The sequence below is a fragment of the Arvicanthis niloticus genome, chromosome 25 (genome assembly GCF_011762505.2).
Source record: "Arvicanthis niloticus isolate mArvNil1 chromosome 25, mArvNil1.pat.X, whole genome shotgun sequence".
In the NCBI taxonomy this organism is placed as follows: domain Eukaryota; kingdom Metazoa; phylum Chordata; class Mammalia; order Rodentia; family Muridae; genus Arvicanthis; species Arvicanthis niloticus.
This window is the reverse complement of record NC_133433.1, coordinates 13,365,741-13,391,205: the sequence shown is the minus strand read 5'-3', so window position 1 is coordinate 13,391,205 and position 25,465 is coordinate 13,365,741. Positions and strand designations below refer to the sequence as shown.

The 25,465-nt window shown below is 36.3% G+C and overlaps 1 protein-coding gene across 5 annotated transcripts in view; it reads right to left on the bottom strand.

Moving 5' to 3' along the window:
• The window catches only part of Wwp1 (WW domain containing E3 ubiquitin protein ligase 1), a 90,925-nt gene that overhangs the window by 40,229 nt on the left and 25,231 nt on the right, over positions 1-25,465 (bottom strand). For 2 of the 5 annotated variants that reach the window (XM_076924103.1, XM_076924104.1), the window contains exons 3-9: positions 18,150-18,240; positions 15,898-16,036; positions 15,192-15,316; positions 11,477-11,614; positions 11,321-11,387; positions 10,686-10,870; positions 2,665-2,989 (exon numbers count right to left, since the gene is read on the bottom strand). In XM_076924103.1, coding sequence (XP_076780218.1) covers positions 2,665-2,989; positions 10,686-10,870; positions 11,321-11,387; positions 11,477-11,614; positions 15,192-15,316; positions 15,898-16,036; positions 18,150-18,219 — 1,049 coding nt within the window. In that variant the 5' untranslated portion in view covers positions 18,220-18,240. Of the gene's footprint in view, positions 1-2,664; positions 2,990-10,685; positions 10,871-11,320; positions 11,388-11,476; positions 11,615-15,191; positions 15,317-15,897; positions 16,037-18,149; positions 18,241-25,465 lie in introns of those variants that run through there. The other 3 variants (XM_076924106.1, XM_076924105.1, XM_076924107.1) reach the window with 3 other exon arrangements.

The following is a 25,465-nucleotide window of genomic DNA, read 5'->3' as shown; positions in this document are numbered from 1 at the left end:
AAACGTGGTATTTAGAGTCTTTGTGGTAGGCAGGGGCAGGGTATCTTGAATATAAGTCACTTCCAGTTTCCTGGGTAGAAAGGTAAAAGTCCTAGTTCTCAGGATAGGGTGTCTCTGAGGGAAGCATATTTGAGGCTTCACTGTCTTTAACTCATTAGCATCATAAAGTTCTCATCCATGGTGACGTGACATGAAACAAAACATTCCACATACCTGGTATTGCCAGAAGAGAGGCCCCAACACAGAGTAGAAGAACTAGCTCCAGGGAGGAAGACTAGAGATTTGCTTCTTTTAACTTTTGTCTCTCTTCCCTTTGCAGTACTGGAATTTAACCTAGAGCTTTGCAGCACAAGTGTACTGCCACTGACTATGAATATCCCCACCCTCTAAAATTCTGTATTTTGAGACAGAATGTAAATTGGCCAGGCAGGTCACAACTTCCAATCCTTCTTGTACTTGGCCTTCCAAGTACAAGGGACTAGCAAGCCTGTGCCACCAAGCCCAGCTTTCAAGTCTGTTGAGCTTTCTCACCAACAGCCCTGAATTCAGTTCTGCTGGAATGTTAAGTTAGGCACATTTATGAGTCAGCCCCCACTAAGAGTCTGAATGCCAGTTCATGGGGACACTAAGGTGAAGTACCTGCCATTTCCTGATCTCTGATCAGACATCTCAAGATAACATGTACAGTTTTAAACCACCTAATTTTGAATAAATACTTATGATTTACAGTCAGCTTGAGAACACTTCTGTAAAATATGTTTTAGTCTCTATAGCCTTAGCTTTGGATCACTTTATATAGAGGTAGCTGACCTGTGCATAGGTTTGGGAAATCTGGTAAGTGTGCTAGTATTTGTTATTTCTCCAGAGAAACTAAAAGTAAGTTCTGGATCTTTTCTTGTCCCCAAATAGTACTATATTATTAAAGTGTTCTATTGAGCTTCTCCTCAGCCAATTAGGTAAACCTGCATATGTATGTGTGAATGTGTATACACAACACACACACACACACACACACACACACACACACACACACACACACATATATATATATATATATATATATATATATATATATACACTCACTACTGATGTAATAGTCTGCTCAACCCTATCACCCTTTTAAGATTATTATTTATTTAAAGGCATGTTGTTTGTATCTGTGTTATATCTGTGTACACATATGTGCACATGTGTGCAGGTACCCAAAGTAACCAGAAGAATATGTTCATGGCCTGAAGCTGGAGTTATATAGGTGGTTGGGAAATCCCTCATATGGGTGCTGGAAACTAAACTTGGTACTCTGAAAGAACACAAGTGCTCATAACCACAGAACCATCTCTCCAACCCCTCTGTCCAGAAACCCCACGTTTTTAAAAACATTTATTTGTTTATTTGTATATGTGCTTATGTAGATGTGCATGTGTATTTACCCACCATGCCATCTTTCTTATCCAGTACTTCATCACAGGTATAGGGTACATGATAGGAGACTATCAATGTGAGTGATGTGGACAAAGCCAAGGCATCCTTCATTACCCTACCCTACCCCTAGTACCTTCTTTTCCATTGCTGAAAACCCACTCTGGACAACTCTCGGGTCCCACTGGTAGAATCTTACCACTAAAATGACAGCTCAGCAAGTAGCCTCCCCTTGGAGCAGCTGACAGGGGAGGACATAAGGGCATAGTAGGATCTAGGATTCTCTGGGCAATTAGTGAACCCAGCCAGGTTGCCTTAGTCATAGTGACTGTTCACAATAGAAAAGTAACATTAAGACAGGCGTCATATTTTTGTCATTGCACTGTCAAACTATATTGTACATACATGGTAACAAGTCTAAGCTTATGTCTTGAAGGTAGACAAAATTAATGAATTAATATCGATATCATAAGTAACAAAAAGATATATAAGGAGTAAGCAATATTTAAATAAAGATAAAGAATCATTCTTTACAGAAAAGCATTGGAAACTAAAATATTCATATAAAGAAACTTAAAGGAGAAACTAAGAAAAAACTAAGATTAGAAAAATCCAGGCTTGTAATAGAGTCCTTTGGAGACTGTCCCTGCATTCACTAGTGCTGGGAATAGATGGCCAGCTTCTATGAAAGATGCAGACAGATCATACAGAGAGCTAGAAAACTGGAGTTATGACAAGGTCACTACTATAGACAATGGAAATGAAATCAAAAGGTCTTGCAGATTCACATCTGGTTTGTTCACTTCAAACAATATATGTATTTCGACCAGATAAGTGACTGTTCTTAACTCTAAAATGTGGTTTCACTGGAGCAAATAAGTTGTATGAATGTTACCACTTAGAGTTAAATGTTATGATTTATTTTTATTATTTTTAACTACGTATATGTGTGTGTTAGAGTATGGTTGTGTATATATGTATGCACATGAATGCAGATGCCCATAGAGGTCAGAGGCATGGTATCCTGGAGGCGAGTTTCTAACCTTGTGTTAGGCACACAGGAATGAAATTTGAGCCCTCTGCAAGAACTTGTACTTTTAGCTGCTGAACCATCTCTCTGGTCCCTACCTTAATTTTTTTTTTTTTTTTAAAGAATCATTTCATATAAATATCCAATACTCATACTTCATCAGAAAATTTAGACTTAAATGGAAGTCAAACATTAAAAACATTTTCTTGACATACCCTGATGGCAAAGATTCTGTGTTGGTGTTTCCAGACTGTGGCCGCAGAGGTTCTACACACCCTTCTGGCTGCCTTACTTTGTCAGAAACAGAATTATTTCTAGAATCAGAGTCGGGGTCTATGAGGCTCCGAGCTTCTGGTCCCACTTCTGCACTGACAGAAGAAATACATTCACTGTGTTCTGGGGATGCTGTGGGTTCTTGTACAGGAGGCTCTTGGACGACGGTGCTAGTGCAATTGGAAGTCGAGGTGGTATCTTCAGATGGTAGTGAAGTATCCATGGTTGAAGTATTATCAGCTAGGACAGATGATGATTCTCCATTAACTACAAGGGAAAAATATCAAAATGACCTATGACTCAATTACCTAATCAATGTACTAGACTTCTTCAATACTTATTCAAACTGAGTAATGTACCAGACATTAAAGAACATAAAATAACAAGGGAAATCAATTTTTAAGAATAAAGTAAGTATATAATAAAAACTTTAGGATTTTTGAAAATAAACTGGTAAATGATAAAAATTTAAGTATATATACTAGCATTAACTCCAGTAAAAAGACATCAACATTAGGAAAATAAGTATTTTCCCTCCAAATTATCAACTCTAAATCTCCTATCTTATATGTAACTGGTAGCTAGTCTCAAAGCAAAACAAATGAAAACCATTATTTTGTAGAGTCATACATGATTGCATTAATTCTTACAACAGTACCAAAGGAGACTAAAAATAAAAAGTCCAATAGTCCTATTGTAACCTTTTCTTTCTTAAACTTGATACCCTCTCGCTTTGCCACCTGAGTTGCTAGGATTGCAAGCACACAACAAAACCCAGCTTCCATTCTACATCTACATATTTACGTAAGAAGTAACCTCCTCCTGAGATGTCCTTACAGTCTCACCACAATTGTGAGATGTGCAATATATCTCTGGTGCTACAGAAGGGAGACTTTTATTGACAAGATAGTACTGGCTGCTACTTGATGAAACAAAAGTTTCTACACTTTCCTAGAAACTTGGAAGAAACATTTCTGTACTATTTCCATGAAAGTCTACCTTAAGATGTTCTAGCACCATGGAGTCTCTGAAACAACCCATGGACTCTATCCATGTGGTGGACTGATTGTGGCAAGGTAAACCTAATTTTTTTTTTGAGACTATTGGCTTAGGTGACAAACTTTGAGAAAATTGGCAGTCATCCAAGAGGATGCAGGGGAGCTAGGGCATGAGTGGGGTTTCAGGACTGTCAATCACCAGTGGCATACTGTGTGGACCTACACTCCCCTCCCAAACAGTTGCCACATCCTCCAAGTGGATTCACAAATGGCTCTGGAACTCAAATATGCTGCAGTGTCTAGCATCAACCAAGTCCTAGGAACGCACAGTGCAAATTTCTCTCCTATGAATTTCTGCTTAGTGGGTTTGCATCTGGCACCCTGTCCCACTGGCTAGCGGGGAAGCTGAGAACAAGAGGAGTGGCTTCAGTCTGAAACCACTGCATTGCTACCTGATGAGCAACCGAAAAGTAAGACACCTGGAGTGGCTCAGCTTTATTTACTTTGTTTTGAAGAAATTTATAAGGAACTGTCTGTAAATCTGAATTTTAAACATATTACCCAATGACTTTATGATTAGAAAAGTATGAAAAACTACAGCAAGGTTTGTATAGAATAATAAAATTATATGAGTAAAATCAGAAATACACAGAACTTAATCAAAGTCAGTCAGAATGTATTAAGCAAATAAATGAAATTTTAAATAAACAATCATAGTTGAAATGGAAAGGCAATGGAAGAAATATTTTCCTCAAACACAAGGAGTGGACAGGTTTTGGAAAAAGTTTTTTTAAGTTTTATAGATAATTCTTGCATTATTTGAATTGTTATATTCCATTAGGAAAAAAAGAGCTTCCCAACCCACACAAAACATTATCCCTAAAACCATGCAGAGCCCACCATGATGCATAATGCAAAGCTAACGCAATATTAGTGAATTATGATAGGAACTGTATCATCGTAACTGGGCAAACGATAAAAGCAATATGATTATTTTTAACATTAGCTAGGAAGTATTCAATAAAATACTAATGAACAAAGTAAGGATGATCATAATCACTAATACAATTCAATACTGCTGGTTATATTTGACAATTAAGGCTAGAAAATCAAAAACACTGAAAAGAAAAGAATAAAACTCACATACATTAGAAATTATTTAGAACACACACAGTAAATAACCAGAAATGAGAACTAATAAATTAAATATAGATATAATATATTGGCAGAACGAAGAGCCTTAAGTTCAGCCAAGATCATACTGAAATTCTATAAGAAAATATTGAAAGTTGGTATTTGTTGGTTTTGTTGTTGGTTTGCTTGTTTTTACTCCAGGCAGGCCTGGAAATTGTAATCCCACCAAATGTTTGGGATTATAGGCATGTACCATCATGTCATATACTAAGGTTTTTATAGAAATAAAATGACTTAGGTATAGATAAAATTGTCTTTAGGTGAGAAGGTTGGAAAATGTACTGCTTAAATAAAAACGCCTGTATGAATAAAGAACAACAACAATTCTCATTCCTTGTTGGTGGAAATGCACAGCACAGCTAAGACAGAAAACGACTGGGCTGCTTTCCAGCAAACTATCATACATTCTACTGATCCCACTCTTCAACCCATATGAGACCACACTGAAAACCTGAACAACATGTGGACTGAATCTTTATTTCTAATTTCTTACAATTCAAGAGACTCAAGTACAAAACTGAAATGACTATATGCATTTCTCAGAACCCACATAACTAATATGCCATAAGAAATGAAATGTAATGAAATTGTACATTTCCATCCAGTGTTTCTTTCTATCTGATACTGCTTTCAAAGTGATAGTGTTCCACAGTTTCTAGTTACATAACTCATTATCAGTTTTCTTCATTATTAAATTAGTTTGATGTGTGTGTTTATGTGTGTGTGTGTGTGTGTATGTGTGTGTGAACATTTTGGTTTATTCATAATGGTTTGCTGGCTGTAACAAATATCCCATATATAAGATGTCACTGGAAAATGCTAAATACAGGAGCAGATATATGAGAACTGTATAGAATCTAGCTAAGTTGTTTAGACCCTCAAGTTCTAGACTGAAGAGATCCTCCTATGTTGTCCTCATCCAAGTAGCTAGGTCTCCAGGCATATGATACCTGCCTCCAGTTTGATTTGACTTAATAAATATATCTTTAATCACTTTTAGCCACTAAGATATTGGAGTTACAATTCTTTCAAATAAAGTAGAAAAAAGGTAGAAATACTAACATATTTGAATTCTACTTGTTATGACTTCGTTACGGTTTGATTACAATATAACATTTTTTTAAGAGAGAAGTAATCAGGCCATTAGAACTGCTGCCTTTGGAAGGACTGCAGTAGTTCTCATTAAATCTTACTCCCAGTCGTTCTCTGATTTCCTGTTTCACCACTTGATTTTGGTCTTTCATATATATTCCAGCCATGATAACATCCAACATGACGTCCTCGCCACAGGTCCAAAGGAACTGAAAAACTGAACTCCCAGACTACCAAGTGCTGAACTGAAGTTGTAAACTAAATCTCCCTCTAATCATTCCTTTCTTTCTTCCTCCCCAAAGCTTCTTGACAGGGTATCCACTATGTTGCCATGCTGGTCTAGAATTTACTATATAGATAAGGCTGGCCTTGAACTCACAGGGGCAGCCTGCCTCAGCCTCCTGAGTGCTAGAATTAAAGTATCTCTTTCTTTATAAGTTACACAGTCTCGAATACTTTGTTATTTGAACATAAATAGATCATGATACCATTTTAATACTTTAAAAAACTATCACATGAAAAATATTTGTTTTCCTGTGCAATTTCCTTACAGGTAAAGCCATTTTAGGGTGGATATAGCTATAAAGGGAACGACTGTGAGGCAGCCCTGTGGGAATGACCCAGCTCTGTATCTGATATAATGGTAGTTAGATGAACCACATTTCTGAAGAAATTAAGCACTCAAGCACAAAGCAAGTAGGCCGAACTGTTTACAGTGGCAAGCTCTGAGTTTGTATCAGTGACAGTTTCCTGACTGGTAACTTACTAAAGTTTCATGTAGGTTTAGCACCTGTAAAGGCCAGTGCACAGGACTTCCTGTACATTTCTCTGAAGTTTTCCCAGTATTTATAATTCTCAACAAGTGAAAAAAGTATAACACAGCTACAAAATCCATTTGTCTGATCCATATTATACTTATCTTTTATTAATAAGTAATAATTATATATTAGAAAAAGTCACTTCATACTAGAAGTTAGAGAGGATTAAAGTAAAAAAAAAAAAAAAGTATAGTATTTTTCTTATACCACTTTCCAAGAACTATGATAGATATTTTTGATTTATCTCATTTAATCTTTACAAATGTTATAAGACAATTAAGAATATCAGTCCCCTTTTATGTAGAGAGATGCTAACTTTGATTATATTTTTGTCACGTTAGCAGGTCATCTACTCTTTTCAGGTCATCTACTTTTTTCAGTCTATTCTTCACTGTCTCATCTTCTCAATGGAATCTATAATAAATATTTATGGCAAGTAGACTTCTCAAATGAATCTTCTTAATCAAGTGGCAGAAAAAAAAATCTTTCATGTACAATACTACCTCTGGTGTGAATTTATCATTTCTCTGTACTCCGTAGTATTGGCCCACATCCATTATCTGAAACCCATGGAAACAATGTATTCCAGAATTCATGGTTTAGAATTTAGAACAGTTATGTGGCATATGTATTATATACCACACCAATACCCGAACAGGTTAGAAGCCAATCATGGTGGAAAGTACAAATAGCCTCCTGCCAGTTCTATAATATTGCTAACAAATGAATTTACAACACAGCATACACACACATACACACAAACATACAAAACCACACATCTTTAGTGATTTCAGAAGCTCTGGAGTACAAGTATATTAGTTTGCTTTTCATACTGAAATGGAGTTTAAGGCTAGGTAACTTCTTGGAGAAAAGAGATTTACTGAGCTCATAGTCCAAGAGCTTCAATAGTATATAGCAGCATCAGCCTCATCTTGCAGACTTGGTGGTGAATGGGAGAGCATATGGAGCTCCACATTCATCATCACAATTACAATAACAAAAGCTGATGTCAAGAGTCCTAAATTGAAAAAAGGGAATATTAGCAATGAAGTTCAATGGTAAAGTGTTTGCTCTCTATCTGTAGATATGTGACAATCCCGAGCACCCACCTTCCTAAAAGGGATGGAGGAATGCTACTTGGCATCTTCATCTTAAAGGAACAGGTAATGTCTGTCCATTTCTTGAAAAGATATCTAGTAAGGAATAAGCTATCAAAGATATCAACTAAACGGTTGCTGCCAACACAAAAGGTTCTAGAAACCCTTTAAAGTAAATGAAATGAGGACAGTCACACTATTTTGTAAAAAATCATAGCAGGTCAAAAGGTTGTGAGGCCTCTTTCAATATAAAAGGTAAGTACTGTCCTTTTGAGACACCCTAACTAAATGTGAACAGGAGAAGGTTGTAATAAGTTGACAGACACAGACGGATGTTAATTCCTGTGACCTCTCTCTACTTTAATTCCTTCAGGGCAAATGGAAAATACTGGTCCATATACCAAAGAATGTGAGTAGCTGGGAAATGCACATTCAGTAGCTATTATTGCATCACTGCTGTTAAGACTGCCCTGGCTTTATAATTTTACAAATGGCAGGGCATTATTTGTGATGGAATGATTATTTCTAATTCCTCATGTGCATATTTTATTTTCATGCTGATATTGCAGGACTGTGAAAAATGAATGTATCTTCAATGGAGAGAGTATATAAAATAAAAGTATATAAAAGCAATAAAGTATACACAAGAGATTCTACAGTGCTAATTGATAAGGGTTATTCTTTCCTATTTCATAAAACCTGAATATGCCCAAGGTTAAAACATACAATAACTATAGAGAGTGAACACTTTGACTAACCTTGTTATACAGCTGTTTCAAAAGGAAGAGCAAATTCCGTACATTGAACTGGCCTTTCTGAAGTGCCCAGTCTACATTTTTATCATCTGATTCCTTTCATGAATAAGGAATTGACATCTAATTACTGCAAGAAATGATGCAACTTGTTCAACTCCTGAATCCAACAATGGCCACATAAAACAAACTTGCCTGGTTTGGTAATATGTGAGTGAGCAGGTTTGGACTTTTATTTTGTTATTTTACTTTTATATCCTATTGGAAGAATTCATAAGGAAATAACTTAAATGTAAATCTTAAAAGATTTTTGTTTTGCTTTGTTTTTTTCCTGTTTTGATATAAAATAGGATATACATGTGAATATAAAACAACTATTGACCCCTTGATGTGTATTTCTTTACACCATATATTTAAGTCTGCAATTTCTAATTTTTAAATTGGCCCAAAAGGAAGCTGAATGTTCTGAATGTGTTATTTTGTCTAGCTATAGGATGTTTTTAAAAATATTAATTCCTCGAGAACCTTATCTATATGTATTGATCACAACAGATCTAACACCCGTTTTCTACTCCCTGCAGCATCATGTCATCTTTTTATTTTTTTCTCTTTCTAAAAATAACCTACCGAGTCCAATTTGTGCTTTTCATATACTCTTAGGTGTGGGGCTACACCCTTAAAGAAAACTGACTCTCAGAAGCCACCAACTGTCAATAATTCTTTAAGGGTGGGCTCATGAGGCCCTCTTCTTTTGTAAGATGATGGATCTTCTTGATGTTTACTATCGTGTTATATCATTCTTTTTTTAAAAAAAGATAAGCAACAAAGTTCACTGTTGTATCTGCCTTCTTGGAAGTAAGGAATACTTTGTGGTGTCCATATCATGGTATATTTTCAGAAAAATTAAAAAAAAAAAAACTTATAAAGTCTTCTTAGGACATTCTACAGTAGTGTAATTCTCCCTTTGGGGAACTATAAAATTTTCTGATAGCAATATCAAATCACAGCACATGCTTCTAAAATGTTAGCTACTAAAGAAGAATTCATATGCTAAAGACAGGTTAAAGAAACCAATAATAAAAAACAGACAGGTTGATCAATGGAATAGAATTGAAGACCCACAAATAAACCCACACAACTATGGACACTTGATTTTTGATAAAGAAACTAAAAACATACAGTTAAAAAAAAGAAAGCATCTTCAACAAATGGTGCTGATGTAAGTGGCGGTCTGCATGTAGAAGAATGCCAATGGATCTATACTTGCATAAATCTCTGGTCAAGTAGATCAAGGACCTCAACATAAAACCAGATACATTGAATCTAATGAAAGAGAAAGTGGGACATAGCCTGGAATTCATTGGCACAGGAGAAAATTTCCTGAATAGAACACCAATGGCTCAGGCTCTAAGATCAATAATTGATGAATGGGACCTCATGAAACTGAAAGGCAAAAGGCAGCCTACACATTGGGGAAAAGATTGTCACTAACCCTACATCTGACAGAGGACTGACATCCAAAATGTATAAAGAATTCAAAAAGTTAGTCTCCAAAAAAAAAAACCCAAATAACCCACTTAAAAATGGGGTACAGAGCTAAACAGAAAATTCTCAACAGGAATCACAAATGGCTAAGAAACACTTAAACATCCTTAATCATCAGGGAAATATAAATCAAAATGACTCTGAGATACCTTTTACTAACAGATCAATGAATTCACTCAAGTTCTTTCAAAAATACACTTAATCACTAATTAAATAGTATCTTGTGGCCTAAAACCCAAGAATCTTACATCACATTAGTACTTGCTAAAAATATTGTGATTTCTCAACTGTTTTTCACATGCCTTCCACATTTTAAACTTAGAAATAAACTTTGGTGTCATAATTTTATACTTTATATTATGAAACAAGATTAAGAATGATAGCATAATATAATAAAGAAAATGGTGGCCTAAATACATAAACCTCTTCAATTTTCACCAAACAGTATGACAAACAGTCAAGGTTACCCGTGTCAGTGGTAGGCTCAGATGTGAGTGGTTTTGGAGCTGGAGTATTTTTGGGTCTGGCAGCAACCTGAGACGGGGATGAAGGTGTGTTTTCTCCATTAACTACATGTGAACAGCATGAGTTAGGAACAACAGTATTTGTTGATACATGATTATCAATTCCAATAGTACCTTCAACAGCCAACCTTGAAAAAGAAAAAAAAAGTCTTACTCCAATGAGTTAAATACAATAAACAATATCAGTAGACTTTACATTAAAAAAATACTGACTTTGTAACATTGATGTGGAGTGCTAGAGCAAAGATAAGAGATACAGCTTGCTATTGCTACATTAAATTGAGACTAAGAATTGAAACTTGTAAGTTGGGTATGGTGTGTACTTGTAACCCCAGCACTTGTGTGGTGAGAGCAGGAGGGCCAGGAGGGCTTAGAGGTCATCCTCAACTGCACTGGAAACTTCAAGTCACTGTGAACACCCACCCACCACCACCCAGTAGTGCAATCCTATCAGTCAAGAGACTAAAGCAGAAGGGTCATAAATTTGGAGTTAACAAAAAAAGTAAATTAAAAACACACACTTCATGCTTGGGAAATGTTATACCATGTTGCAAAAATACTAAGATAAAGGACTGTACCTGGGAGTTGTCCTTGTTGAAGGGTCTCCATTCTCATGTAAGGCATCACCATTTTGCTGAATTTCTACTAAACATGAGGAAAGAAAGCAACTCAGTTTCTATGTATTTCCAGTCAAAGTTCTTTATTTAAATTAAAGATACATCAGCACAGCTTACTGGTTGGCGAGGAGCTGTGGTTTGTTACAGTTTCTTGCTCAATCACTAATCCATCAAGGACAACTGTCAGTTCCCCAGTTTGCACTATTCCATTCTTGTTTTCCAGGGAAAGTTTTAATTGTTCTTTCACTTTTTCTACTAGAAAAAGGAAAATTCTAGTTTAAAAACATTTGTCACATACAAAAACATGTTTTAGACATACCTCAGTTAAAAACTGCTGTATTTCAGAACTTGACAGTACCATTTGGAAGTAACTTTTTGCATTAATATCTGTAGACCCTGTACATATGACAACAGAAATAATGCCATTCAGTTAGCTGAGTAACTTTTCTTAAGCTCCACACTGTTGATACCATCTTTCATTGCTTTTGTGCACAGTACAGCCTTCAGAGAACAAGCTAATACTATCTAACTAATCACAACAACCATGCAAACTTGTTCCTGAGCAGAAGCACAAAGATCCTGTGGATGAGGCACAGTTTCATCCTGAGAGTCAAGTGTTTAGTTACCAAAGTCCAGCTCTGCCACTTACTAGACATACAAAGCTAAGTCAGTCAAGCTTCATTAGGTCTGTTTCCTCAACTACAAATTGGAACAATAAGAATAACAAAAAGGAAATAAAAGGAACTTCAAGCCCAGTGCAGAGTCATAGGCACCATATCAGATATAGTTGGTACTCCATAAATTCAACATGCCATGATAACAGTTTACTGTTTCTTTCGTATAGAAGGCCAAATCCTCCTATTATATCTATTCTGATTTAAATGCAAAGTCCCTTGGATTCAACTTCCATGCAACACAAATCTACATTAAATTTACTCAGGCATGAGAGAAATTTGTGAAGACAACAGTGTAAGGCATAACATGTCAAATATACAAAAGAAATATGGGATTTTCATGCTTGATATACATTACATATAGTGAATTAGTAATTATGTAAAGTTTGAAATTACTGAAAGTTTAAATATGTATCACAAAACAGGGTACATGAATAGATTAATTAGTTTGTTTTGATTATTTCATTTTATAGGTAAACCATAAGATGACTTTTTACACTGTAAACATAATTTGTCAGTTAATAATTTAGAAAAATAATACTCTTTAAAACTCATCAGAGACCTCTTTATTATCCAATATAGAGCCGATTCGATTTATTTTTTGTTGTTGTTTTGGGACATAGGGTCTCCTATGTAGCCCTGGTTGTCCTGGAACTCTGTACATAGGTGGCCGCAAATTCATAGTGATCTGTCTGCCTTTGCCTCCCACATGCTGCCCTTATCAGTAGAAATTTACTGACATAGACACATGCAAAAGGGGAAGGTAGCTGAAAACTTGAGGAAAGGATGGCTATCTACAAGTCAAGGTAAGAAGTCTCAGAAGAAAACAACTCTATCACCACCTTGATCAGATTCCAGCCTTAAGAAAAGTGAGAAAAAAGCTTCCACTTGTTGAAGATCTGAGTAAGGTGGACAAGACAAAGTCTAGCTCTCAAGGGGCTGAGACAGGAGGATCGGGATCTGAAAGGGTCTGGCTACATAGTAAGACCCTACTTCCAAACAAAATAGAACAAAAATTTAATGACTGCCTAGGGTAATGACTGCCTAGGATACTACTGCTGTAATTTTTAAAGGCCTCCATTTATAGTAGAAATGTTTATAAAATATTTTTCATCTAAACATATTCTGTTCAAGTCGATCAACCAGATACCTAAGTTTATGCAATTTACGAGGGTTTTATCTCAAGTTACATTGACATTACAAGTTTCTTAGCAGATGACTGTATAAAATAAATATCTTTACATGGAGGTTAGGTGACTGAATATTTATATGGGGGAAAGGGGCTGAGTACAAACTAACTTTAGAACAGAGTTAGAAACAAGCTAAATGTGCAGCAATAGGGACACAGATAATGATATCCAGGTGAGATACTATATACTTGAAAAGCCTACTAATTTTGTACCATGACAAATGACCAGGACAAAATAAGTCATGCAATAGCAGATAATTAAATTAGCATAAACCACAGATAAGACACTTTCTTCCTTAAAACTAGTGTTCAAAAAAACATGTCAAATGTATCGAAAACTTTCAACTATATGTAGATTTTCAGAAGGAACTTCCTTTTTTATGTTTTTTTTCTTTTGAAACTAGGGGACAATATTATTAGAGTTTAGTAGAAAAACAGCCCAGGGCAAGCACGTTATAAATCTCAACAGCTGCCCATAGGCGAAGAATGGAGGCAAGAAGGAAAAGATCCTGGTGTTTGCATTACCAGCATGGAGGTCTCTGCCTCATGGCATTAGGCAACGACATGGTGAGAAGAAGTTTTAGAGAGAGGACAAGAAAGCCCAAGGTATCAGAAAGGATCCTTCGGTTCTCCCCAGCATCCAAAATAAAGAGAAAGAACAAAAAGCAAAAGCCAGACTCAACCAAACTCATGGCAACTGCATGTTAGCTTGGAGGAGGAATTCTGGGAGAAAGTACTGTATACTACTAAAGGAGTTGAGAAAGGCAAGCCCATCTTCCTAGAGGTGATCCCCTTCTTCCTGAGGGGTGGTCCCTTGGCAGGGTGATTGGCAGACCCAACTGATATATCCAGCGGAGATTCTATCAACCAGAAAATTTCCTCAATTATTTCTACTCTAACATTTCCACCTCTGAAGGGATAATCCTAAAATCATCTGGGGATCAGATCAAGGATCAGATTCTCTCAAACTTATGAAGTGTTCTCTTAAAAAGAAAATCATGAACTACAATTCTGGTTTTTAAATCTTCAGGGAATCCCGTAATTTGAGATTTGATAAAATTCACAAAGCCTTTCTAAAAAAATTATAAATCTATGTATATGCATGCCAAGTTTTGTATATACTGACAAGAGGCTTAACATTACTGTAGTCTGAACTACTTTATGAACCCCAATGCTCGAAAATTTTCAATCATGGAAACCTGGTACTTATAGTATGATGTTGGGTTTTTTTGTTTTGTTTTTTTGTCTTTTTGGTTTTTTTTTGTTTTAAGAGCAGTAGATGATAAGCTCAGGGGAAAAGTATGCTTAAGAACAAGAAAGGAGAACAAATTACTGAGTGGTCATCTTTGGATACAATTATAATTTCTATACTCCTCTGTGATTTTTCATGTCTCCATACTTTTAACAATGAACTGATTATGACTGAAAACTTTAACACTAGAATATTTCATCTAAATAAAGACATCACTGTTAAGGAAAATAAGAATATGCTCAAGGGCCAGAGAAACAGTGAAGAGGAAAGTCCCTGCCTGGTTTGCACAAGGACCTGGGTTTGGGCCCCAGCATTGGGAGGGGAGGTGTTGTCTTGTTTAAGCGGGGAGGAGAGAGGAGATGCTATTTATTTATTTACCCTAGGCCAGCCTGAACTTCACAATTCTTCCGCCTCAGCCTACTGACTCCTGGAAGTACAGGCATATACCACCATACTTGAATCAGGTCTAAGTACACAAGTAAATAAATAAATGAGTGATGGTAACTGGTACTGAAGTATTCTAGATAATCTACAGCACAGAGAAAGGACAGAAAAATAGTGCCTACAGTTCATTACGATATAGCTCTATAAGCAACCATTGGCAATTATAAGTTCTTTATAAACACAACACTACACTTCACTTCTGGACTTTAGAAGGATGTGTTTAAAGTCTCTTAAATGATGCGTAAAGAAACAAAAGATTAGAAAGCCACTTACATTTTCTGTTGTGTGTTAACAGCACTTGTTTCAAGTCCACTGTTGCTTTTCCTAATAGAGCATCTGCCTTTAAAGTATGATGACTCCAAACTCGAAACTCCAAGGTGGTCTGTGGGGTCACATTTCTGCATGAATAACATTATAACAAAAATAAACATGTCATCACTGTGTGTGCTAACTCTTCTAAGTTATTTATACTAATTATTATTTTTCTAAAACCATGAATTGAGTTCAATACTGTATAAACCAGTAAATAACAAATACTTTCAAATACATTGTGGCCTTGATAACTACTTCAGGATTGTTGTAGTTAGTGACCACTGAGCCATACAGGACTGAGTGTCTTACTGAGACCTCAGAAAATCCTCCCCCATAGGAAACTATTTCTAGAGATGTTTTGAAAGGCTGACATTAAAATGTTTCCACTACATGCAAATTTATATTTCACATGCCAAATTTATACTTCAAAATGCCAAAATTAAGAATGGCTGACTTTATTTCTATATAAAACGATCAGAGAAAAAAGGCTATATAGATATAATTGTCTGTAAAATAAAAATACAAATTACTATGCTTCCTCTTTGAGAAAGATAAAAAATTTCTTCATATGTTAAATTCTTCCTTAAAGAAAAAACTTCACTACTTGAAGTCTACAAAATACAAAACACAGGACATGTGATTTTCTATTCTTACACATGATACTCACACAATCAGCTGCTCGTCCCATTTTGGATTAGAAGAACTACTGGATTTTGCTGTTTTCTTAATTTCTCCATCTACAATGACTTCAGTGTATATTGCTGTTCCAAACCAGTTCTTTTTTCTTTTTAGTTTGGCACTAGAAACTAATAGAAAATGATAATTACTGGTGAGGACACACACACACACACACACACACACACACACACACACGAAACCAAAAAGACAAAAAGGAGCATTACCTATTAGTAAACCAATAAAAACAGAAGTGTTCTTCCACCTCTAGTACATGTCTTACAGGCAAAATGAGAAGCTACTAATGTTTAAAGCCATTTAATTTCTCAGTAACCAACTTATTGACATAATACATCCATTAGAATAGGATGCTTCATTTTAATAGATCCAGACTTGTACATACATATCCAAATTAATTTTAAAACATTTTTGTTACTTTACCTAAAGAACACCTGACCATTAAGTAGTAATCTTCCATTTTCCCCCAATGTCCCTTGTTCCGTCTCTATAGATTGCCTGTTGTGAAATGTCTATGTAGTGGGGTCTTCATGGCTGCCTTCCTTCAGTTAACATATTTTCAGGTTTCATCAGTGTTGTACCATGCCTCAATACTTTACTGCTTTTTCTGCCAAATACTATTCCATTGTTTTATTTTTCTGTTAGTTGACAGACATTTAAATTACTTTGTACCTGTTGTGTCTAAGACTTTCATAAACATTTATGTGCAAGTTTTGCTGTGAACATGTTTTAGTTTGTCTTGGATATATTAGAATTGCCAAGTAGTCCAAAAGTCTCTGCTGAGTAAATGTCAGACTATTTTTCCAAACTGGTTCTATTATCTTACACTTCTGTCAAACACAGCAATGGACGCTTAGCTTTCAGAAATCATAGGCCCAAATAACTTTTTTTTTTTTTTTCCCTGAAAGTTCCCTTGGCCAGGGTGTTTTATCACAGGAAAAAAAAAGTTGGTACCAGAGAGTCATCTGTTGTTGTGAAGAACCAAACCACGTCATTTTTGGAGGACTGTAGAAAAGTTTGGAAGTTTGGACTAGAAAAGCAGTTGAACAGTGTATGCAGAGCGTAATGGGCTATCCTAGCAGGGGCTCAGAAGACAGTAATTCTGACAGCAATGCTGATAGTGAAAGCCACCTCAAAAGCTGTTTCAGAGGTGAACAACATTAACCAATTAGGCATATGGCCATTTGTGTAAAATTTTGGCAAAGAAAATCTATCTGCTTTTTGCCCTTGTCCTAAGAACTTGCCTGAGGCAAAAATTAAATAAATAGTAATTGGCTGATTTCCTCAACAGAGGCAATTTCAAAGCATCACAATAACGAATCTGTGATGTGATTATTATTTAGAATGCTTATTCAGGTCTACAATGAAAAAGAGCAAATGAGCAAAAATAAATATAAAATGTGCAGTTTGGAGAAAAAAAAGAACAGGAGATCCAATGATGTAGCCAGGGCTTGTGTTGACAGAGATAGGGAGATTAACATCATTAAGAAGAAGCCTCCTGCTTAGCACTAGATAATGGGAGGGGTGAACTCGGGGCAAGGCCCAACACAACTAAGCTTCCAATTTGTGAAAGACTTTGGCATTTTCTGCTTCTAGAAAGCAACAGAATAAAAGCTTTATAGCTAACGTGATATCATCCAAAGCTGGCAGCCTGATCATGTGGCTTTGAAGACATGAATATTCAAGAATAAAGGGGTCATGGATTCTCTTACTCCAATAACAGAGAGGGCCTGGCATGATGGCAGCTTACAATATCAAAAAATAAAAGGGATAGAGGAGTAAACTGGACTAAGGATATAGTTCAGTGGTGGAATGCCTGCCTAGCATGCACAAGGCCCTAGCTTCAATCTCCAGGACCAAAACCAGGGAAAAAAGGGCCCAACCAGCATCTTCATAAGCAAGATGAGGTACTGATTCCTCTGATCTGTCCCTTCTGTATAATTGGAAGTACTATTTTTTTATTATTCAAGTTATTGTGAAATCAAGATCATGGATTTTACAAAGTGATTTTTACTTCAAAACAGACTAAATCATGATAATGTCAAGGCAAGGAAAAAAACTAGACAGAATATGAAGGCGAGACACTAAATCCCAGTGCTGCCCAGCATCAGTCCAACATCATTCTATATGTCTCAGAAGCATCACTTATAAAACATACTTGCCTAATTATGTATGCAAAATTTAATTTAATCTAAGCACCACAATGCTACATCATTATTAACTTACCCGTTACCTTTAACTGCAACCTTCTACTGTGGTTATCACTACTGTCAGACCTTGGTGAAGCAGTGGCCATGTCCCAAAATTCACCTTGACTCTACACACACAAAAAAGATAACTTGTTCATGTGTCAGGAAATTTCAGTTTTCAAGATGATTAAAACTGGTCATTTAAATCAATGAAAATTACACCATCACAAGTTCTCAGTTGTCTTTCATTTAAAATTAAGACAGTATAAAAACATTATATAAGAGTGTGACCAATTAACCATATCTGAGTCAATTTGAGCAACAACACAAATGATAACACTAAGAATCAGGATCATATGTTGATGCAGAAATGAATATATACACAAATATGTTCAGATACTTATATATTTAAGCATTATTTAAATCTCCTGAGTATGTAGTCCTTTATTCTTGAATATTTCAGTGTGTATTTCCTAAGAATAAAAACTTTCTCCTAAATAGTCTCAGTACAATAATCATCATGTTAAGTAAAATTTAAACTGTACAATTAACCCAGAATTTTTGTTAAAAAATAAATAAATAAAAAGCAAAACTAACTATAGTTTTCTTCTACATAGCAAATATCTCAAGGCTTAACCTTTAACCAACTAAGCTCTACACACACTTGGAGTGCAATGTGATTTTTAAAAAATTTTTTATGTGTACAGTGGTTTTGCTTGCATGAATGTGTAACGTGCCACATGCATACAGTGACCATGTAGGCTAAACAAGGGTGTCAGATCCCCTAGCACTCAAGTTAAAGAAGGTTGTAAGCTGCCATATGGGTGCTGGGGACTAAAACTAGATCCTGTGGAAGAGCAACCAATGCTCTTAGCCATTGAACTCCAGCCCTCAATCGCAGCAAGAATGCTTAGAAGGCAGATTGAACACAGAATGAGCTGATCTACAACTAATGATGTAACATGGACTACAAAGCTGACTCAGTGGTTGCAGAGAATCAAGGTTCTAGTCACAGAACCCACACAGTGGCTCACAACCACCCATAACTCCTGTTTAAGGAAATCTAATGTCCTCTTCTGTCCTCCAATGGACATCAGGCATACATACAGTGTTCCTATACACATGCAGGAATAAAATAGATGCATAAAATAAAAATAGATATTTTTAAAATAAATGATAAAATGTAACTGCTACAAGTCTTTTGGGGAACACATAAGGCATGGAAAATCTGCTGAGAAACCAAAAAAGTATTGCCAACAGAAGGCCTTTACTTCGAGAAATGAAAAAGAGCATTTTTCATACAATTATCAGAAGGGTGATCTGAGGAGTTAGAAAGAGAGGGATGAACAAAGAAGCTAAACATACAAGTAAATCTATATATGTTGCCTAAACTTTAGGAACCTTTTATTATAATTTTAATTACATTTAAATGTAGAAGACTAGAACAGAGATAAAATCACTGCTCACCAGAGGTACTACAACCTGGTTGAACATTATACGACAGAAATTTCTTGACAGATTTTCAAGGTTGGTCATAAAGAAATAGAAGGATAGTTTCTAAATTATAAAGGAAAATAAAGAATGAAAAAAATCAACCAAAATGATTAGAAAGCACAAATAAGAATTCAAATACAGAAATAGAATTATAGAAACAGATTAGTGTAAAGAACCATATAAATTAAAGACACTGATAATAATGAAAGGAAAAATAAACACACAAATAAGAAATTTGGGATTCCAGCAAGAAGAAAACAGCATTATTAAGGTAAATGAAACAAGGCTCTGTTCAGTTAGAAGACATGAAGCCAAATTGGAATGCTTTAAAAACAAGCAAGCTTACATACTCTTTCTCCCATACAGTAACCTCAACAAGAAAATAAATCAAGAGGAATCCTACTTTTTTGATAGATAACTTGCTAAATATGCCTCAAACTAATTAGCTGAAGTAATAGAATGGCTGACCTAGGAACAGATGTCTCAACTGCTTGTCACAATGATGACGACAGCAGGTATAGGACATCTCCAATTGATGGCTACATCCTTCCCATTACTCTACGGGTGGTTTGAAAATCCAATATTAGCCAGTGTCATCTTCACAAATTTAGACATTACACTGCTTTCCAGGGAATTTGATTTGTGATGGGATAGATACCTCCATTAAAGAATCCATTGGAGCATTAAATATCAATCAATTAACTACACGATCCCAGCAACCTAGAGAAGTCAGAAGGCTTTGATTACTTCAGTTTTTACTTTTGTAAGATAAAGTATCGCTGTGTAGCTCTAGCTGTCCTGGAACTACTATGTAGACCAGGCTAAGTCTCAAAACTCAGGGATCCATCTACCTCTGTCTTCTGGGTGCTGGGATTAAATAAATTAACTTTAAGGACCAGGATTCTATACTTACTGACCTTTGAATCAATGAAGTCTTTAAGTAAGAGAGTAGGTTGATTCTGCTTATGATGTACAGGACAAAGACAGGGACAAGCGATTATTTTTTGGCCATGATTGAATTCAAAATAAGGATTAAACAAATAAAGAATGGGCAGTCAATTCTGCCAAAGAGAGCTTTGATAAGTCTCAAATCTAGAAGAGTCAATACTTTGAAGGCAAATGAGTGTTATGGAAACAACAGATATACAGATTGCTACAATGACTGAGGTTGTAATACTAAGATACTGGGGTTGTCTTCAGAAAAAGCACTTGGCAGGTGTCTCCTGAAGCAAGAGCAAGTGTGGACCACTAAAATGCCCATGGCAGATGGCACAATTCTGCTTTGGAACTCCAAAGACAGTGACCCATGGGATCATTACAAGAATGGTAAGATTTCAGGGTTTTTATGGTGACAGGCTCTCTCTCCAACAGTTGTACTTGATACAAGTAGGATGCGAGACATTTACTGCTACCAAAGACCAACCTGGAACAGTAACTTCTGAGTTTACTCTCATACCAAATATTATTACAGACATGGACACTCATAGGAGCAAGTAAAGCAAAATCCAGCTTTATTGAAAGATAGTGAAGAAAATACGGGAAAGTAAAAGGAAGTCTCAAAACTAGAAGAGATGCTAAGAGAGGAAATGTTGAACTTCTTTGTTTTGTAGTTTTTATAGAGCTGTGACAAAAACTGGGCAAGGGATGAGATAATCACTATGAGATTGGTCATTCCTCTGGGCTATCACAGGCTGACATTGAAAGGTTCTAGGCATGTCCCCTGTCTCAACCAAAGAGATGACCATTATCTGTTCACATGAAGTTCACCAGTGACAAGTACCTCCAATCCTACTTTTTCCTCAACTTCAGCTTTGAAAGTTGTTGACCTTGACTGTCTGCTAGTTATTACTGGCTAGTGTTGCTGCCTCCAGTACTGTAGAAATTTCAGTGATGTTAATTATACTAAGCTTTTTTTTTCCTCGGATCAATCAGAAAATAGCTACAGATGCTGTTCTTAACTCCTCATTTATAAATCAGGTCTGGGTCTCTTTTCTAAAATAAGTAGAGGCTTTCTTAGAAATTACTTCTACTTTGTCTGTTGTAACTGGCTACATTAGAAGCAAGAACATGTAAAACAGCAATAGTGGCCAGCATACATTCTCAGGAATGAGGACAAGATTTACAAAAGATAGCCTGCCAGTCTACCAATACTGGCCCGTCTGTCTGTTTTGCCTATGTCTCCTAGGTTATCTCATACTCAGTTTGTTTTTCAGCCTTTGTATTTCTGATTAAGCTGTTCCAACACTAACCTTCCTTCCTTTTAACAACAGCTCGTTTTTCATTGCAACACTTATGAGCTACTTGAAGTTTTCATAATGGCCTTTTTCCCTTACTACCTTCAAAGATCCAGATCATGAATCAGTAATAGACATCCCTTTCAAAACCTCAAATGTGAGGCTTCAGGTTACCCCTAAGTAAAATAACTCCTGCTGACACCTCCCAATCCAGCCCAGCAAATTTGTATTGTGAAAGACAACACCTGATGACTAAGTGGAAAGTAAGAAGCAAAAGAGCAACTATGAAATGAACAAGAGAACAGAGCTACTTTTTTTTTTCTGTTTTAGAATTTTGTTCATTGAATAAACCATAATGGCAAGTTTCAAATGAAAAAAACATGAATGCAAACAAAAATATTACATATAAGTCTGTGGAATGTCAAAACAGAAAACTATGCTTACAAAAAAAGTAACTATGCTACTTAGCTATTTCCTCTGAATTGAACTATTTCCTACTGGAGGAAAGAGGGAGACCCATTAAGACTCCAGAAGTTAAAAAAGTTGGGCTTAATAAATAAGATTCAAAACTTGAGGCATTTTTAAGATTCACAAGGTACCACCCCAAGATTATGCAATCAGTAAGCAATTGCTGAGAAGAACTGCCTGAGAGTTGGTCAGGGAGCTCGCTCTAGGAATGCAGTTTCTCTAAGTTGTCTCCAATGCTGCAGTAATGCAACTACAGAGATATTCATGTTCTTCAACCATGCTCTTAAAAATAACTCTAGTGAACCATGGGCTCACCTAGCTGGACTTGGATGCAACTGTTTCTTTGGTCTCTTATCAGTGCTCTACCTGGAAAGAATGAATATTCATTCACATCTCCAAGGAAAAGTAACAAAACAACAGGAAATGAATGGCTTGCAAGATTGGTGAGGAAACAGCCCTAAAACAGAACAATGCACATAAAAACATACCCATGTGACAGATGTAGTAATACAGAAGTGAAAGAAGTTTGAAGAGCCACAGATTTGGAGTCCTTTGAGAGTCAGGAGCTTAACGTAAGGGTAAGAAACCAAGTGGTGGCCAGTCAGGACTGACTAGACAGCCCCAGTTAGCATCAGTGAATAAAACCCAGGCTACACTAAAAATGGTATGAAAAGCTGTAGAGGAATGTTAATTCAGCAACATGGCTGCTCTGGCAAAGGATCACATCCAAAGACCTTCTAGATCTCTGAGATCCAGCTGGAATGGCACACCTTTAATACCTCTGTTTGGAATACAGACATACCCTTAGTATGCACCTTTAATTCCAAACAATGAACGGAAAGTTAGTTTGTAGAAAGAAGCAGCCATGTTTGAAAGTGAGGTCTTATTGTGGGGTAGACAAAGTGATGAATCAGAGAAAGATTTGATAGAATGAGTCAGAAATAGGATACTCCCAGCTCTCATGAGAACAGACACAAAAAGGACTAATTAAGAGACCAGTACAGAAAAAGAGAAACAGAAAGAGACATACAGAAACAGAGAAGGGGGAGAAAGAGGAAGAGAAAGAAAAAGAGGCAGTTTTATCAGGACAGGTTGCAGCTGAAGACAAATGAGCCAGAGAATGAGGAGCCAGGAAATTAGAACAGATTACAGTTAGTTTGAGGCCAAGCTGAACAATTCAGCCAGAAGCCAGTCTAAATCAGTCAGCTTGGAGAGAAATTTGGCCTAGAACAGAAGAGCTGAATCAGCTAGCCAAGGTTTAGAAAGAATAGAAGTAAGTAGAAGTAAGTAAGCAGCAGTAAGCCTCCTAGAAGACAACAACATCTGGCAAATAAAAACAACCAACCAACCAAACAACAACTTACAAGAGCCCAGAGTGCAACAAGAGCAGAGCACAGGCTACAGCCCACAAAGATGGAAATGATGACCTGCCCTGTCAATGCCGGTCTATGGAGCCTGTCATGACAGCAACAGGACAACTGCAGACAGAAATTACAACAGAAGACACGAAATTAAATGGTCCTGAAAATACCAATGTAAAAAAATATGAAACTGGATCTCCCTCACATCAGTTCACATGTAAATAACCATTTCAGGATATATTAGCAATGTAAATATGAAATACAAACTAGCAAGGTAAATATAAAACCGTTTCTTAACTTAATGTTTTGACTACATGTAAACTGAGAACTTCCATGCATCATAAAAAAAAAGCTATAGTAATTAAATTTTCAGAGCTGACAAGATGACTTAGCAGGTAAAAGATATTTCTATCAAGCCCAATGACTTGAGTTTAGTCTCTGAGATCTCCATGGTGGACAGAAAGGATCAATTTCTGCAAGTTGTCCTCTGACCTACACATACAAGCCTGGATATATAAATGTAAAAAAAATTTTTAAATAAGAAAATAAAGAACACCAAAGACAAGCTATAAGCTGGGAAATGCCTGTTAACAAAAAATCTAATTAAAGATTAATATCTAAGCTATGTAAGAATGCTTACGAGGGCTGAGAGGATAGGTCAGTCATTAAAGTACTTCCCTTGCAAGAATGAGTACCTGAGCCTAATGCCTAGAAGCCATGTTAAAAAAAGCCAGATGTGGTCATGCAGCCTACTGTACAAGGTGAGTTCCAGGCCAGTGAAAAAACTAGCTCAAAAACAAAACTGAAACAATCGGGGTTGGGGGACTGAGTGAGAGGACAGTGCCAAAGACAACAGCTCATGTTGTGCTCTGGTCTCCACTCATGCATGCACAACACATTAATGCATGCTAACACGTATCTGCATGTACACATAAAACACAAACACTCTACGAGTAATAAGAAAAAGATAACACAACAATCAAACAGTAAACTCTTGACTGAAATTCCACAGACAAGAAAGCTTATGCGATGGACAAAATAAATGAAGAAATGCAAGATGTCGTTGTCCATCAGTAAACACAACGTCAGGCCACAGGATGCCATTTTAAAGTTCTTAGAATAGTAAAAGCTAGAAGAATCAGCATGAAATATTGACAAGAAACACAGAGTAGGAACATATCTAATAGATGTCACATAGGTATAAAACTGGTAAAATCCTCCTAAGAACTAATTTGACAGTACCATGTGGAGTTGAACATTCACATGCTCATCTATAGGCAATTCTCAGTTTTATAGTAAAAATACTTTTATATTTCTCTTTTAAGTATAACCACCCTGCATAATGAAAACAATAAAATTCAAATCTATTCAAATATACCATGACAAAAACAGCAGACACTGGCTGCTTTACATGATGGAGCTATAGAGTGGTGACAGTGAGGGAACTAGAGCTGTAGGCAGTGGCAGGAACGTGAGTGGGGGAAAGGAGAGGCTGCTGAGTAGTAGCATCTTCCTCACACCCAGGCCTACACAAATACTTAGTACTGTGTGCCAAGAGATTCTCCTAGTCCTATCAGCAAAGAACATGGGATTTTCTTTGTTTGGCAGCTACCATGACTTCATCTTTTGCTACTAATTTCTTTTGAAAATACCATGATTCTATGACTGAAAAATCAGAAATGTAAATGTGGCATGACCACATCCGACTTTTTTTACATGGCTTCTAGGTATTAGGCTCAGGTACTTGTTCTTGAAAGGCAAGTACCTCAAAAGCTTATAAAGCAAACACAAAATTA